Raw genomic sequence first — 15,674 nt, forward strand, 5'->3', positions numbered from 1 at the left:
AGTAACAGAAAATGTGAATAAGGCCTCAGAGAAAAAGAGAAAGCTCTACATTTCATTTTATTCCTCAGGGGATAAAAAATGTCCATTTACTCATAAAATATGTTCAAACTTTTATAATATTATCTTATTTTACTTATGATCTGAAGATGTAGCCATGAACATGTTGACTTATAGAGTATTCGGTTTGTATGAATTTTGAGTGATTCTAGTGCATCTGCTAAGAAGTTGGAAATTACAAGCAACTTTTGTGAAATTAAAAGCTTATGCTCATGTAAAGGCTAGCTACTATTGTTTGTCTGTAGGGTTTTTATTTTGCTTTCTTTTTTGTTTCTCTTACTTTTTGCAGATAGGATAACCCACTGTTGACCCCCACGCTAGGAGAGGACACAATGACATTCTCGATTCTCTTTTTGACCAAGGCCAACTGCCGACATAAGAGAATTACCTGATCTTCATTTTTGTGCCAACATGAACATTTTTTGGTTATTTCAGATTTTCTTTATCATATGTGACAAAGGATCTAAATCATACTCACTTAGGGAAGGCAGAAAAGTAGGAAGAAACGGCACATTTGTTGTAAAAATTGCAACTCAAATTTGAGCTCCAGGGAAACAGTTTAGCAGTCAAAGAAGATAATTTTAAATCCAGATAAAATGATTAATTCCAACTACTCTTGTTTCTCACAACTGCTCATATATGTAGAGTATAAGGATAAAATTTAATAATGTTTCTCTTAAAAAATAGACTTATTTACTATTTTCTTTCTCTCACCCTATTACCCTTCTTACACAAAAATCAGAGCTTTGTCACCAATGTTAGCTTTCTGACATTTATTCATGGGCATTTATAATAATTTGAATGTGTATTTTTTCAGCTTGAATATAACTGCTTGTGACAGGAAAAAAAAAATTTTTTCTGAAAAGTGTATACCTGAATCTAAACTAATTCTGATGTCAGTCTGTACAGTTGTCAGAAAATAAATACAATTAACTTTCAAGGTCTATTAAGGGTTTGCTAGGTCTTTGGGCACTCCAGTGCTACCAAATGTGATATTTTTACCTATTTATCCAAATGTCAATGATTAGTTGGAAATTCACTTGTGATATGTGTTCATTGCACTGTTTTCCTGCCCAAAACTGTTAGAGTCTAATTAAGACAATACAGATATTTGTATTAAGACAGTTACTGATAAAATTTCTATAATTCTGAAAGCCACATTTAAATGTCCCTTTTAAAATTATGTTTTTAAATTTGTAAGTGCAAACTTATTTAAATAAATAACTTTTCAGTTTTGTTTAACAAATACTACTTGATTATTTACATAAAATTCAATTATACAATATAGCATTTGATTTGGACAAGTTTAATATTTTCTAGATTTGAGAAAGTATTTTTAATAGGGCTCCATGTACACAGTTGATACTCTAAAATCAATTTTTCTTGGCTGTATCATGTAGTCAACACGTATTTCACAACTGCACAATTTGAACTCAAATAAGTTCAAAATCAATGGTAACTTTGTCACTCAATACTAATATCAGTAGGGTCTCAAAAACCAGGTACAAATATTTTCATTTCTTCCTATTGCTGAAGACCACATTTAGATACCAAGAATCTGTGTTCATTAATGATATCTCAGGTGCATCTATGTAAATTGTTACCTTAAATGACAGGTCTCTTCATGCAGTTTTACGAGCTCAGAGAGGGTTCTTTCTCTACATTTGGTTTATAATCCCCAAAGATTCTCAAGGTGCAAATTCTATTCATTTCTTTACTTTCAATTTCAGTTTAAGGAGCAAATAAATTATTATTTCCTTGACATAAAATATTTGCTTAATTTTGATAGGTTTAAAACCTTTTACTTTTATTCAGTTGATAAATTATTTAACTCTAAAAGTGATTCCTACACAGTAAGATTTGGCTTCACATATAATGATAGTATATCTAATCACTACTGTTTTCCACAGAAAAAAAAATGTGTAAATTCTGGATTAAAAAATAGTTTTACATAGAATAATTTTATACATTTTTTTTACATTTATCTCAGCCTCTTGCATAAAAGTTTCACAAATTTAGAAGACAGGGATTACTTGGAAAAAAACAGAGAGAGACTTATTTCTCAATGCTAAGACTTTTTTCATTATTTGTTTTGTGTGTGTGTCCTTCCTTCCTTCCTTCCTTCCTTCCTTCCTTCCTTCCTTCCTTCCTTCCTTCCTTCCCTCCCTCCCTCCCTCCCCCGCCTCCCTCCCTCCCTCCCTCCCCCGCCTCCCTCCCTCCCTCCCTCCCTCCCTCCCTCCCTCCCTCCCTCCCTCCCTTCCTTCCTTCCTTCCTTCCTTCCTTCCTTCCTTCCTTCCTTCCTTCCTTCCTTTCTTCCTTCCTTCCTTCCTTCGAGTCTCACTCTGTTACCCATGCTGGAGTGCAATGGTGTGATCTTGGCTCACGGCAGACTCTGCCTTCTGGGTTCCAATGATTCTCCTGCCTCAGCCTCCCAGGTAACTGGGACTACAGGCACGTGCCACCATGCTAGGCTAACTTTTGTATTTTTAGTAGAGAAGGGGTTTCACCATGTTGGCCAGGCTAGTCTCAAATTCCTGACCTCAAGTGATTCGCCTGCCTCAGCCTCCCAAAGTGTTAGTATTATAGGCATGAGCCACTGTGTCAGGCCTGTTTTGTGGTTTTAAATATGGAGATTTCTTGTTACACATCTTATAGCTAAAGAAAAATACCATTTGATATAATATCATTATATATTTCTGTGTTATCTTTCTATTTAGTGAGACAACGTATCCTAGGGAAGACAATTTAGGCCTGGATTAGTAAAGCCTGAGTGTGGTTCTTGGCTTGCCCTCTTATTGGCCATGTGGACTGTGGATCATTTACTTCCTAATCATAATTACTACAGCTCTGAGAATTAGGGCTAAGTAGATTGGTTGGTACACAAGTAATTGTGCTTTTTGCCATTACTTTTAATAGCAATAAACACATTTATTTGTGCACCAACCTATAGTTTATTTGGTCTGTTCACTCAAAATAATATTTTTATTAGTGCATTTGCAAGTAGATTAATATTAAGTAAAATGTTTAATATACACATTTATTTATTTATATGAACTTTGGAGTATGTTAAAAATAGATGATAAGAATCAGATTAGATGAGTTAGCATATGTCTGTCCTGGTCTCACAGTGCCTCCTTCACAGTATACCATTACCTGCCATTTTAATGCATATTTTTCCTTAAAAAGTTAAGTGCAGCAATGCATTTCATCTGCCAGTTAGTTATTTTATATGGAATAATATTTTTCATCCAATGAGAGCATACCTTAAAGTCTTAAAAATCTTGACGTTAATAAAAGTGTAGATTTTTAAATCTACTACTTCTTCGATAATATCTTACCAATAAAATATTAGTTGGATTTTATGCTACAAAGTTTTTCCTTTCTGATGTATAAAGCTTGTAAATATGATTGAAATTTTCTTCAGGATTAATATAATTGAGATTGTAGCCGTACCTCATTTTTGTTTGTCTGTAAAACTCTAACATGTTTATTTTACACAGCATTTTCAAGAAAAATATCAGCTATTAAAACAAATTAAACAATATAGATAAATAATACATATATTTTTATTTAGTTAAGTATCAATTTGTACTTAAATAACTCCAGTGAGTATAAACAAAATATAAGTCTTTAATTTTTCTGTTTGCAGTCTCACTGATTCTTATGTGACTATTCACATATATTATTCAAATATGCTGATGAGGCTGCAGGAAAAAGGGAATGCTTATACACTGTTGGTGAGGATGTAAATTAGTTCAGACACTGTGGAAAGCAGTTTGGAGATTTTACAAGGAACTTAAAACTGAGCTACCATTCAAATAATCCCATTACTGAGTATATACCCAAAGGAAAATGCATCATTATACCAAAAAGACGCATGCACTCATATGTCCAACCCCCTGCTTTTTGCAATTGCAAAAATGTGGAATCAACCTAGGTGCCCATCAAAGGTAGATGGGTAAAAGAAAATATACATATATACCATGGAATACTATGAAGCAATAAAAAGAATGAAAACAGCCCTTTTGCAGCAACATGGCTGGAGCTGGAGGCCATAAACCTAAATGAATTGATACAGGAACAGAAAAGCAAGCACCACGTGTTCTCACTTATAAGTGGGAGCTAAGCATTGAGCACACATGAACATAAACATGGGTACAAGAGATACTGTGGACTACTTGAGGGGGGCAGGAAACTACCTATTAGGTACTATGTTCACTGTCTAGGTGCAATATACCTATTAAAAATAAAAAATAAAAATAAAAAATGCACCTATTAAAAAATAGGTGCAATATACCTATTAACAATAATTTTTTTATAATTAGGAAATATACACCCAGCTTTTGAATCAATGCTTGCCATATTTTTAAAACTTTATTCACTGCTGATGTCTGATAGTTGGATAAAAACTTCACTAGATGTAACTTCAAATTAAGAATTAAGAAGGAATTACATTTATCTAAAAGCCTGGATTTCTGTAGAGTCCTATGAATATTGAATTTTTTGAATGAATGAGTGAAATACATGGATTATACACATTCTGCTTTTCTACATTTTATTTTATGGCATGTTGTTTTATTTTGGCATACTCTATGTGTTCTTTCTGCATGATATTTTCTTCCACATCCTCCCCCATTACATTTTGTTTTAGAAGATTACTAAAATAAGAATTTCTGCTTTTGCATAAAACTGTATTTTAAGACGACTTCACAAGATAACATAAAATTCAAACTAGAATAGTTACATTTAGCAGTCTAAGTGGACAAAATAGAAAGTTGTGATGCATTCATGTCTATATTCATAAATTAAATATGTATTTACCACAAAATTTCTAATTACCTGGTGCTGAAGGAGTAACAGTGAATAAAAATAGAGGAGTGATCACTGGCCTTGTTGAGTTTACAGTCTACTCGGGGCAAAAAATATTTATAATAAATGATAATGTAAGGAAATACAAGTAGAAATTTGCCATTCTAATCTGTGCTGTGAAGCAGAGCACATGGTACAGGGAAGACACAGAAGACTTCTGGAAAGAAATAGTTGAGACATGAAAGTAGGAAGTAATTAGGCAAACAGGTTGGAGAAGAGCATTTGAGACTGGAAAGAGCAGGCACAAAAGGTATTTTGGTAGGATGTTGAGTGCATCCTATGATTTCTATGACTGGTTAACTCTTTTTTGACGATAAAATTATTTTATTGGAAACAAACACACTGTATATTAATTTCTGAAATGTATTATTTTTGTTCTAGTGTGAATGTTACTGCTGTTATTATTAGTAATGTCTTTTTATATAGCTCTGCATACTACAGATAAATGTACATAAATACTACAAATTTACAATTTAATTTCAGCCTCTTATTCTGGACTGAATGGGGACAAATGCCCTGTATTGGAAAGGCTCGTTTGGATGGCTCAGAGAAGGTTGTCCTTGTAAGCATGGGAATAGCATGGCCAAATGGCATCTCCATTGACTATGAGGTCTGTTGGATTTCTTTTCAGTATTTAAAGTGCATTAGCTGACAACTTTCATTAACTCACTTTCAGTGTTCCTTTATTTTCTTAATAAAACAATCAAAAATAGTCTGTAACATTACTTCTCAATCGATATTTAGGAAAATAAATTGTACTGGTGTGATGCTCGCACAGACAAGATAGAGAGAATCGACCTTGAGACTGGAGGGCATCGCGAGGTGGTGCTGTCAGGAAGCAATGTGGATATGTTTTCAGTTGCAGTCTTTGGGGCTTACATCTACTGGTCTGACAGGTAATTTATTTTTTTATAAGTATTTGAGTCTCAAAATGTTATTTCAGTGTCAGTTGCTTTACCCTTGTAGGATTTGCCATTTCTTAGCAAGGTCACACAAAGGATCTCACAAAGCCATGTAATTTCCACAGAAAAGGCAGGCACTATTGCTATTCCAAGCTCAAACATTTCAATGTCACAGACTAAAGTTGGTTTCTTTTCCTTCTGTTGGCCCATCTGTTATCTTCAGCTTAAGTAACTGGCTTGACTTTAATTAGTTGAAGATTGTTGATCATGTATGTTCAACTTTTTGGCAGAGCACATGCAAACGGGTCCGTCAGAAGGGGCCACAAGAATGATGCCACAGAAACGATAACCATGAGAACTGGTCTTGGAGTCAACCTGAAGGAGGTTAAAATATTTAACCGAGTAAGAGAGAAAGGTCAGCACTTTTGAAAGAATACATAATACATATATTTTATGTGATTTCTCTCCAATTTTTAAAAAAACATTTGTCAAACTTAGAAATTCTTATATGAGTCTAAAACCTCAAAACCTTATATTTACATCTAATTTCCTACAAATATCATATAGTAGCCTAATACAGTAAATATGTCATATTTCATACAAAAGAATATTTGCCCAGGACAGCACAGGTACATGGACATGTTATATACCTGGCATGTCTTGATTATAGGTTTTGGCTAAAGAATATAGAAAAACTTGATACACGTATTGATTGGATAAAAAGTAAAAGCATAAGTAGGATATTAGAGAGTAAAAGGCAGTTGAAATTTTTATACATAATATGAATCATATTATATATAAGTGGTTATGATCCCCAAAGGTCATGCTGTTAGTGTAAAATATTTCCAAAGTCATTACTTCCTTAAAATAATGTATTTTAAACTTATAGGACAATGATTTGGGTATTTAAAATGTGTTTACCTCCATTAAAATAAATTGTAACTAACTTGTTTATATCAAAGGAAGTTATAATAATGTTGGAGATAATAATGAATTCACAGAGAAGAATCATACTGGTGAATAAATTTTAAGTGCATATTATATCTTCCCTTAAAATTGGAGTAAGAACTTATGCTCAACATATTTAGGAGGCTGGGCACATTGTAGCCATAGATTTATTTGATACTTTCCATGTCTCATAGATAGAGTTTAAAGCAGTGCATTATTTCTGGTGAGATCAATTCATGTTTTGAATGAACAATGTATGAAACACCATAGTCTAAGGATCAAGTTTCAAAAAAGACTAATATACTTAACTGGCTCATTAAGGGAAAAATTTGATACTTAACTTGGATGGTGAATGAAACAGAATATGATTTTCCAAATAAGAAACCCAAGATTTAAACTGCTGTGATTTTTTTTTTAAAAAAAGTACTTTTTAAATTTTTTATTAATCAACTTACAATTAAGAATAAAAAGAATACTCAACATCAAAGTTTTAATATTTCTTTATGGAGAATTTTGTTTGAAAAAAAGAAAAACATAAACACGTGCATGTGTGTATCATTTTTCTTCCTTAGGGACCAATGTTTGTGCCAGGGACAATGGTGGCTGTAAGCAACTCTGTCTTTATCGAGGAAATTCCCAGAGAACTTGTGCTTGTGCCCATGGATATTTGGCAGAAGATGGAGTGACTTGCCTGAGGCATGAAGGCTATTTGCTATATTCAGGAAGAACAATATTAAAAAGTATACATCTTTCTGATGAAACCAATTTAAATTCCCCAATAAGGCCATATGAGAATCCACATTATTTCAAGAATGTCATAGCCTTGGCTTTTGACTATAATCAAAGAAGAAAAGGTACCAACCGAATCTTTTACAGTGACGCACACTTTGGAAATATACAGCTTATTAAAGACAACTGGGAAGACAGACAAGTAATTGTTGAAAGTAAGTACAATAATTTAATTTTAAATAGTTATATGGAAACAATATCATTTAGGTTACTAGAGACATAATAGTGGTAATTGCATGTAGCAATTACGTTTTCCTAGAGTTTATATTGAGAAATTAATGTGGCTATTATCATTCAACCCCCCCAACCCTACCTCCAAATGTCAAAGAAGCAATTAACTGCTAGCATGTACAGCAAATTATGATTATTAGCTTCTAATCATGGAAGGTTTAATATATTTTATCATACTGTTTCTTATAAATAACTGCACTAAAATTCATGAAAAATAGTTTTTCAGTATAAAACTGTTTTAATTGATTTTTTTTTTCCAATGGGCAAATTGTATCTTTAAGAATATCTCTTCAGTAATATTTAGTTAATCATGGTTTCTCAAGCAAACATCAGAGATTATTTTGTGTGTATGTATATAGCAGACTTGATGAGAAAATGTTATAGAAATGATCTAATATTTTTAATGTTTTTATGGGACAAAATTATTCAAGCATAATGTTCAGTGTGGATTATCCACGTAATTTAGGGAAACCTTTTTCTTGTCATTCAAGTTTAATGAAAACCATCTTCTTATTCCTCACACAACTTTTTTCTTGATGTCTTTGTGTGATTTCCATATATTTCCCACTCTTCCAATTTCACTATATGGAAATCATTTTTTTTTTTGCTTTCTAAATTGCAAAGTAATATATAAATTTGTTGTGGAGTGTTCAAATAATATGGATTTAAATATGAAATCCCTGCCTCATCTCTGAAACCATTAATCCTGTTTACTTACCCATAACTGACATGTGACATGCCCCAGAATATTGTTATGTGTGTGAAATTTTTAGTTATAAAAGTGGAATGATACTAAATATATTACTCAGCTAGCTGCTTTTTTGCTTACTATATATTGCAAAGTTTTTATTTTATTGCATGAGTCTTCATCTTATGCTTTTAAAAGCCTCTACCTAGTTCTATACTAAAGGTAAGCTAGTTTATTTAATCATTTTTTAAGTAACAATTTAGATTTGAATAACTAAACTACAGCTGTCCAAGCCTGAATGTGTGGTGGACATTTTCTAAAGAATGAATACAGTGAGTGTGTCACTTCAAGGTAAATGACCTACTGTATGTGTTGCAAATGGTAAAAACCAAACTCTGAAGTAAAACATTAGAAGTCTTGTAACCACCACAGTAACCTTGACAGCTTCCCAATACTTAACAGGCTTTTCTGTTGAGATGGTGGTAATATTAATGCATGTGATTTTGGGGTATTGCATAATGAAATGTGTCAACATTTAGAAGATATGCATAAGTTAGAGAACCAATATTTTCAAATGACATGATAAAATCATGCATGAATAAATGATTTATTCAAAGTGCAAGATAGACCAATGAATTTTCATGTAATAGAGGATGAAAAGTTCATCACCATGTTTTCAGATTCCACACTGCAACTAACCTTTAGGTAACCACCACTTGTCACGTGTAGGTGTAGTATAAAAGAATACCCAGTTATCTGTAAAGGTTATTATTAAAACACTCTTCTCTTTTCCAATTACACAACTGTGTGAGGCTGGATTCTCTTCATATACTTCAACCAAAACAACACAATGAGAGGATAAAGAGGCAGATAGAAGAATACAGCTGTATTTTAGTAAGACAAATGTATTTGTAACATTGTAAAACAATGATCTTTTGTTATTTATCTTTTTTTAAGAAATAGTTACTTTTCTTAGAAGGTGCTATTTAGATGGACACAATTAATGCATTATTCTAACTTAAAAAAAATTGGTAAATATTTAAAACAATTTATTTTAAGTTTAAATTTCTAATACAGTAAATAGATATAGACTTGACCTACATACACAGACTCTGGAGCCTTCAATCATGATTAAGAGTGTAAAGATCCTTAGACCAAAAAGACTGAAAATTACTCTTCTGGACTAAGCATTCAGAAAATATTTAGTACAAAGACATGAAAAACATGACGTAGACAAGGAGTCATTTGCTGCAATTGAAATGCAGGTAATATGGCACTAATTAGTGTGAGATGAAGTAGGGAATGACATGTTGAATGTCTTGGTCTGCCAAAATAAGCAGCTTTAAAAAGAAACAGTTTTATTTAGATATAGTTTACACATCATACAATGCACCACCAAGTGCACACTCAATCTTTTTTGGTATATTACATTACAATTTTTAAAATTGGGATAAATATACATGTATATCCACATATATAAAACAACATTTGAGATTTTACCTGTTTTTAAGTGTACAATTCAGTGGCTTTTATTACATTCCCAGTATTTTGCAGCCATCAACACTATATTTCTGAAACTCTTTCATCACTTAGTAGAAATTTTGTGTAAGGCAATATCTCCCCATTTTCCCCTTTCCCTGGGCCTTGGTAATGGATATTTTCTGTCTCTATGAATTTCGCTAATTGTAGAAATTTCATGTAAGTGGAATCATCATATATTCGTCCTTTGTGCCTGGCTTATTTCACTTAGCGTAGTGTTTTCAAGGTGCATCCATGCTATAGCATGTATTAGAACTTCATTCTTTTTATGGCTGAATAATGTTTTGCTGTATGTACATACCACATATTTTTTTATCCAATCATTTGTTTAAGGACACTTGGATTGTTTCTACACTTTGGCTGTTATGAATAATGTTCTAGTGAACGTTGGTGTACAAATATCCAAGATAAGATGATGAAAAAAAAGAGAGTGTTGTAATGCATATATATTTTTTTTTTCATGTAATAGAGTATTAAAAGTAGTATTTATGTTTCACGAGATCACTCTGTGTTATGTTCAGGTTTGATGAAGTGTAAGGCTTGTGAGGGCCATGTCTGAAGGCAAAGATGCCCTAGGAAGTTTTGTCATATTTTAGATCCTGCTTCAGTAAATTAAACTGAAAACATTTTAATTAAAATATATAGACACAACCAAATCATTCTAATCCTCTCATCCAAAATCAAAACCAGTAGAATCCATGACACTTTACCGACTGTAGGGAAGTGTTGAAACATATGGAAGGAAGTGAAACAGGACGGCCAGGAGTTTGAAACATTGGTCGAGCCTGAGGTTCAAATCACAGTTTGCTGTTTGTTTCCTCTGTGCTTCTAAGTGTTTATTTCCTTACCTACAAAATGGAAAATCACCCCATACATTTTCTAAGAAAATTTTATGAGAAAGGGTATTTAAAAAATATATAAATAAGCATGATTTTAATACAAAATTATATTACTGTATTTGTGACACATTTGTGGATCATTTAGGACAGCGATCTTCAACCTTTTGAACAACAAGGACTGGTTTGATGGAAGATATTTTTTCATGGATGAAGGCAGGGGATGGTTTTGGGATGAAACTGTTCCACCCCAGATCATCAGGCATTAGATTCTCAAAAGGAGCACACAATCTAGATCCCTCATAGTAGGATTTGCACTCCTATGAAACCCTAATGCCATTGCTGCTCTGACAGGAGGTGGAGTTCAGGTGATAATGCTGAGTCACCTGCTGTTCATCTCCTGCTATGCCTCCTGGTTCCTCACAGGCCACAGACTAGTACTGATCTGTGGTCCAGGGATTGGCAACCCCTGACTGAGGATAATGATCTTTGTCTTAAATTATTTTTAGCATATGAATTAGGGTAGTTAGACAGTCAGAAATAATTATAATAATTATAGATATAAAGTAGTGCGTTAAGGTCTGACTAAAACTTAAAATTAGTCGGCATTAATAGTTTGTATGAATCTTTCTGAATATCCTCCCTACCCCACCCCGCCTCCTACTAAGAAGTTGCCATTTGCTTAACCATTGCAATCCTCTCTGAAAGCTTTTTAGGCAAATGTATAGTTTAACTTGCCAGACCAAAAAAGAAAACAGACAAAACAAATCAAAACTAAAACCCTCAAAACACCCAGTTATTGGCACGTATAAATAAATATAAGTAAGGTGTAAAATGTGTTTCCATCTAGGTATTCCACTTTATTGAATTTGAAGAACTATATATCGCTTTGTTACATCTCTAACTTGTTACCCAAAACTATATTTGTGTTTTTAAGTATTCATGTTTTAAATATTTAACTAGATTCATATTTTTAAGTATTAAAAATATCAGAGAGTTCTAAATTTCACAATCAGATTTAGACTTTGATCCTTCATATAGCTGAATATAAGAAATGGATGGGATAAAGGCTTTCTTCTTTAACTTCCCAATTCACATAGAACGAACATTTTGACCTCAGGTTTAAAAGATGACAAGAGCCATTAAATACAATTCAATATTTCATTAAATATATTAAATACAATTTATTGAATACATTAAATACAATTCAATATTAAGTGCTTACAGTGTGCCATAGATTATTAGGTGTGAGTGAATAAGGATGAAAATGTCTTCCTTCTAGCCTTTGGAAGTTCACAGTATAAAAAGAGGAAAATGCAATAGTTCACTTTTCCTATGAAGAATCAAGATCCCTGGCCAACACACTGTTAAAAGTCTACACTTTCAGGCCATTTCTGACTTTAAAACCACAGTAATGATTTGTAAAATATATTTAAGATGAAAATTAGATAGAGATAGCTAATCCCAAAAAGCAAGATGGACTTTTCTTTAAGTGATAAACAGACCAGAAATACAAAGCAGAGACAATGACTGAAACAGAATTCTGAGACTCCAGGCTACATAGATGCTACAGAGAGACGGGATCTAAAAAAAAACTTACTTAAACTAAGGAGCAGGGAATGCTGCCCCACAGGGAAGCAAGGCTGAAATAAAGATGTGTCATCTACTGTTAGGCCAGTGACTTGTTGGAAGTGACTAACCCTGGAGGCTTAGAGGCCACAGAAACAGCCTTATGTCCAGCTCTGATGTAAGGCCATTGCAAGTTATGGACTCTGCAAGCTCTCATATGCTCTGTGGAGCAAAAACTCAAATGAATTATGAAAGAGAAGGCTGCACTTTAAGGCGCAGAGGTTGAATGAAGTCCATTCTAAAACCACCCAGCAGAGAGAAGTGAGTACTAAAAAAGAGGTTAAAAAAATAACCCCTTTAGAATACTCAAATTCAATTTCCACAACACATGGATTCTTAAGAAAGGCAGCTTAAAAAAATCCCACCATGCAGAAGATGAATGGAAATGAAAATGGTAGAAGAATCTGAAGAATATTTACTTAGGGTTCATCAAAGAGGCAAAGGAAAAAAAAAAAGTATGAAAAGAACAAGAAATAGGGACATCCAGGAGGCCAAATATACATATGTCAGAAAACAATTTGTTAAAATTAAAACAATTAAAGATCTTGGAAATAAAAAAAATCACTATAATTAAAATTAAAAAGAAATTTCAATTGATAAAATAAAAATTATATTGGACTAGTGAAAGGGAGAATGCATAAATAAGATGCTATTTTCATTAATAAGCATTAATAAGAAATTAATTCATTAATAAAAATTAAGAAATTAATGTTAGAGACAGTAAGATACAAAAAACATGACAACACTTGTGAGGCTTAGAGGATAAACTAATAGATGTAATAGTCTTTTAGCTAATAGATGTTGACAAATGGCAAAGAAGAGAAAGACGGTAGAAAAGTAATACTCAAAGTGATAATGACACAGTGTTTACTAGAAATGAAGAAAGAAATGTCTCAACATAGAAAATTTGCTGTAAGCATTGAGAATAATAAAATTAAGTCAGTAATTGAAGAAAAACTGCAGAACAGCATGAAAAAAGGAAAATCTTAAGATGCTACCAGAAGTAGTAGACTCTGCAGAGGGAAGACAATGGTATTTAAACAGACTTCTCATCAGCAACAAGAGTAAAATCTTCAGACTACTAAGGAAATATATAATTCTATAACTAACTGAATTATTAAAGATGGAGGGAAATAACATTTCTTTTAGAAATACAAAGTCAGTAACAGTATATCTATATGTTCCCACTAATAAAAAAAAAAAATGTAAAGTAATGGCTTAAGAAACTTAGCAGCTTCAAACTTAAATGAGTGTCCTCAAATACCTGTAATCCAAGTTAACAAATTTCACATTTTACATTGTAACGAAGTATATATGTTTCCGTTTTACCAAACAATATGCTTATTTTGTAGGATGCATTCTGATGTTGTGTTTTAACCAAACATAGCATAGAGATGTTTTTAAAAAGTGAACATTGCTTAATATAAATTCAAATGGTGTACCTACATTCAATGACTAATTGAGAAATGTGGTTAGACCTGGAGCGGTGGTTCATGCCTATAATCCCAGCACTCTGGGGAGCCGAAGTGGGCAGATCACTTGAGGCCAGGAGTTCGAGACTAGCGTGGCCAACATGGCAAAACCCTGTCTTTACTAAAAATACAAAAATTAGACGGGCATGTTGGTACATGCCTGTAATTCCAGGCTGAGATATGAGAATCGGTTGAACCTGGGAAGCAGAGGTTGCAGTGAGCCAAGATTGCACCGCCATACTCCAGCCTCGGTGACAGAGCATGACCCTGCTACTACACTCCCCCCACTCGCCCCCCACCAAAAAAAAGTAATGTGATCTTTAAAAAGCTACTCTTAAGGTAGTAATAACAACAAACTATGCACAAAACATTAACATAGAAAATTATAAAATGTTTGCGAAGGACATAAAAGATCATCTTAAAGGGGGAAAATGTTACTTTCATGATGCAAAAAAATCAATTTCTATAGCTATGGAAAATTAGCCCAAATTATCTGTAAATTTAATGTAATTCAAAATGCCGAAATGTCTCAGTGTGGTGGCACACACCTGTAGTCCCAGCTACTTGGAAGGCTGAGGTGGGAGGATCTCTTGAGTCCGGGGTTTTGAGGCTGTAGTGAGCTATGATTGCACCACTGCATTCTTGCCTGGGTGACAGAGTGTGACCCTGTTTCTAAAACCAAACAAAAAACAGCCAAAATGATTTTTTTAATGAAACTGCACACGTTGTTAGTAGAATTCACATACAAGAGCAAAATGTCAAGAATGGCAAAGGCAATTTTGAAGTAATATGCATTTGTAGTCTCTCCTTGAAAAAGTCTTTATTATTAAAAAGCTAAAGTAACACAATATAATATTACCAATAAAAAAAATTAAATGGAAAAAAAACAGAGGGCTCAGAGGCAGATCCATCCATATATATATCTTGTATGTAAATTGGTTATACATTGCCTAGTTGGCATTACAAATAAAAAATAATGAATTGAATGTAATGAATTATGCTAGAACAGTTTATATGCAAAGAATGGAACAAAATGTTATCTCCAACTCAAGCTATATTCAAAAATAAATTTCAAGCATTTTAATGGTGTAAATATGATGAGCTTTTTTAATATCAAAGAATATAGAATATCTTTATAAACAGGGTAAGAACAGATTTCACAAATTATACACAGAAACAAATCAGGAAGTATAAGTTTGGTATATTTTATCTCACTGAAGTTAAAAACTCTTTGCAGCAGAAGCTATGAAGAAATTTAAAAGACAAAACAAAATACTAGTGGTGTATAGTTGTAATCCTTAAAAGCAACAAAGGATTACAACTGAAGTTTATATAATGTACCGTTACAGAGATGAAGATAAATATGGACAAGTTATGCTAGGGGACAGAAAAGAAAATATAATAAAGTATAGTCAATCTCTCCAATTATCAAGAAAATTTATAATGAAACAATGAGACTATCCACCCAAAATTTGAGAAAAGTTTTTAAAAGTTTTGTGATGAGGAGAAACCATACTTTCACCCACAATTGATGAAAATGACAGTTTTGTACAACCACTCTGAAGAGCTATTTGCAATATTTTGAAATTGTGAAATGGTACATATACTTTCACCCAGCAATTCACACTTTTAGAGAGAATAATGGTTCATTGTGCAGTACTTAAAAAAAAAAAAGAACTAGTGCTACATCTATTTACATAGTTATCTTAAGCAC

General features: G+C 32.8%; 1 protein-coding gene across 3 annotated transcripts in view; it reads left to right on the forward strand.

Moving 5' to 3' along the window:
* LRP1B (LDL receptor related protein 1B) overlaps window positions 1–15,674 on the forward strand; it is a 1,933,102-nt gene that overhangs the window by 1,445,117 nt on the left and 472,311 nt on the right. For all 3 annotated transcript variants that reach the window (XM_050752792.1, XM_050752793.1, XM_050752794.1), the window contains exons 38-41: window positions 5,410–5,536; window positions 5,671–5,822; window positions 6,119–6,243; window positions 7,349–7,720. In XM_050752792.1, coding sequence (XP_050608749.1) covers window positions 5,410–5,536; window positions 5,671–5,822; window positions 6,119–6,243; window positions 7,349–7,720 — 776 coding nt within the window. The remainder of the gene's footprint in view (window positions 1–5,409; window positions 5,537–5,670; window positions 5,823–6,118; window positions 6,244–7,348; window positions 7,721–15,674) is intronic.

The sequence above is a fragment of the Macaca thibetana genome, chromosome 12 (assembly GCF_024542745.1).
Source record: "Macaca thibetana thibetana isolate TM-01 chromosome 12, ASM2454274v1, whole genome shotgun sequence".
Classification (NCBI taxonomy): domain Eukaryota; kingdom Metazoa; phylum Chordata; class Mammalia; order Primates; family Cercopithecidae; genus Macaca; species Macaca thibetana.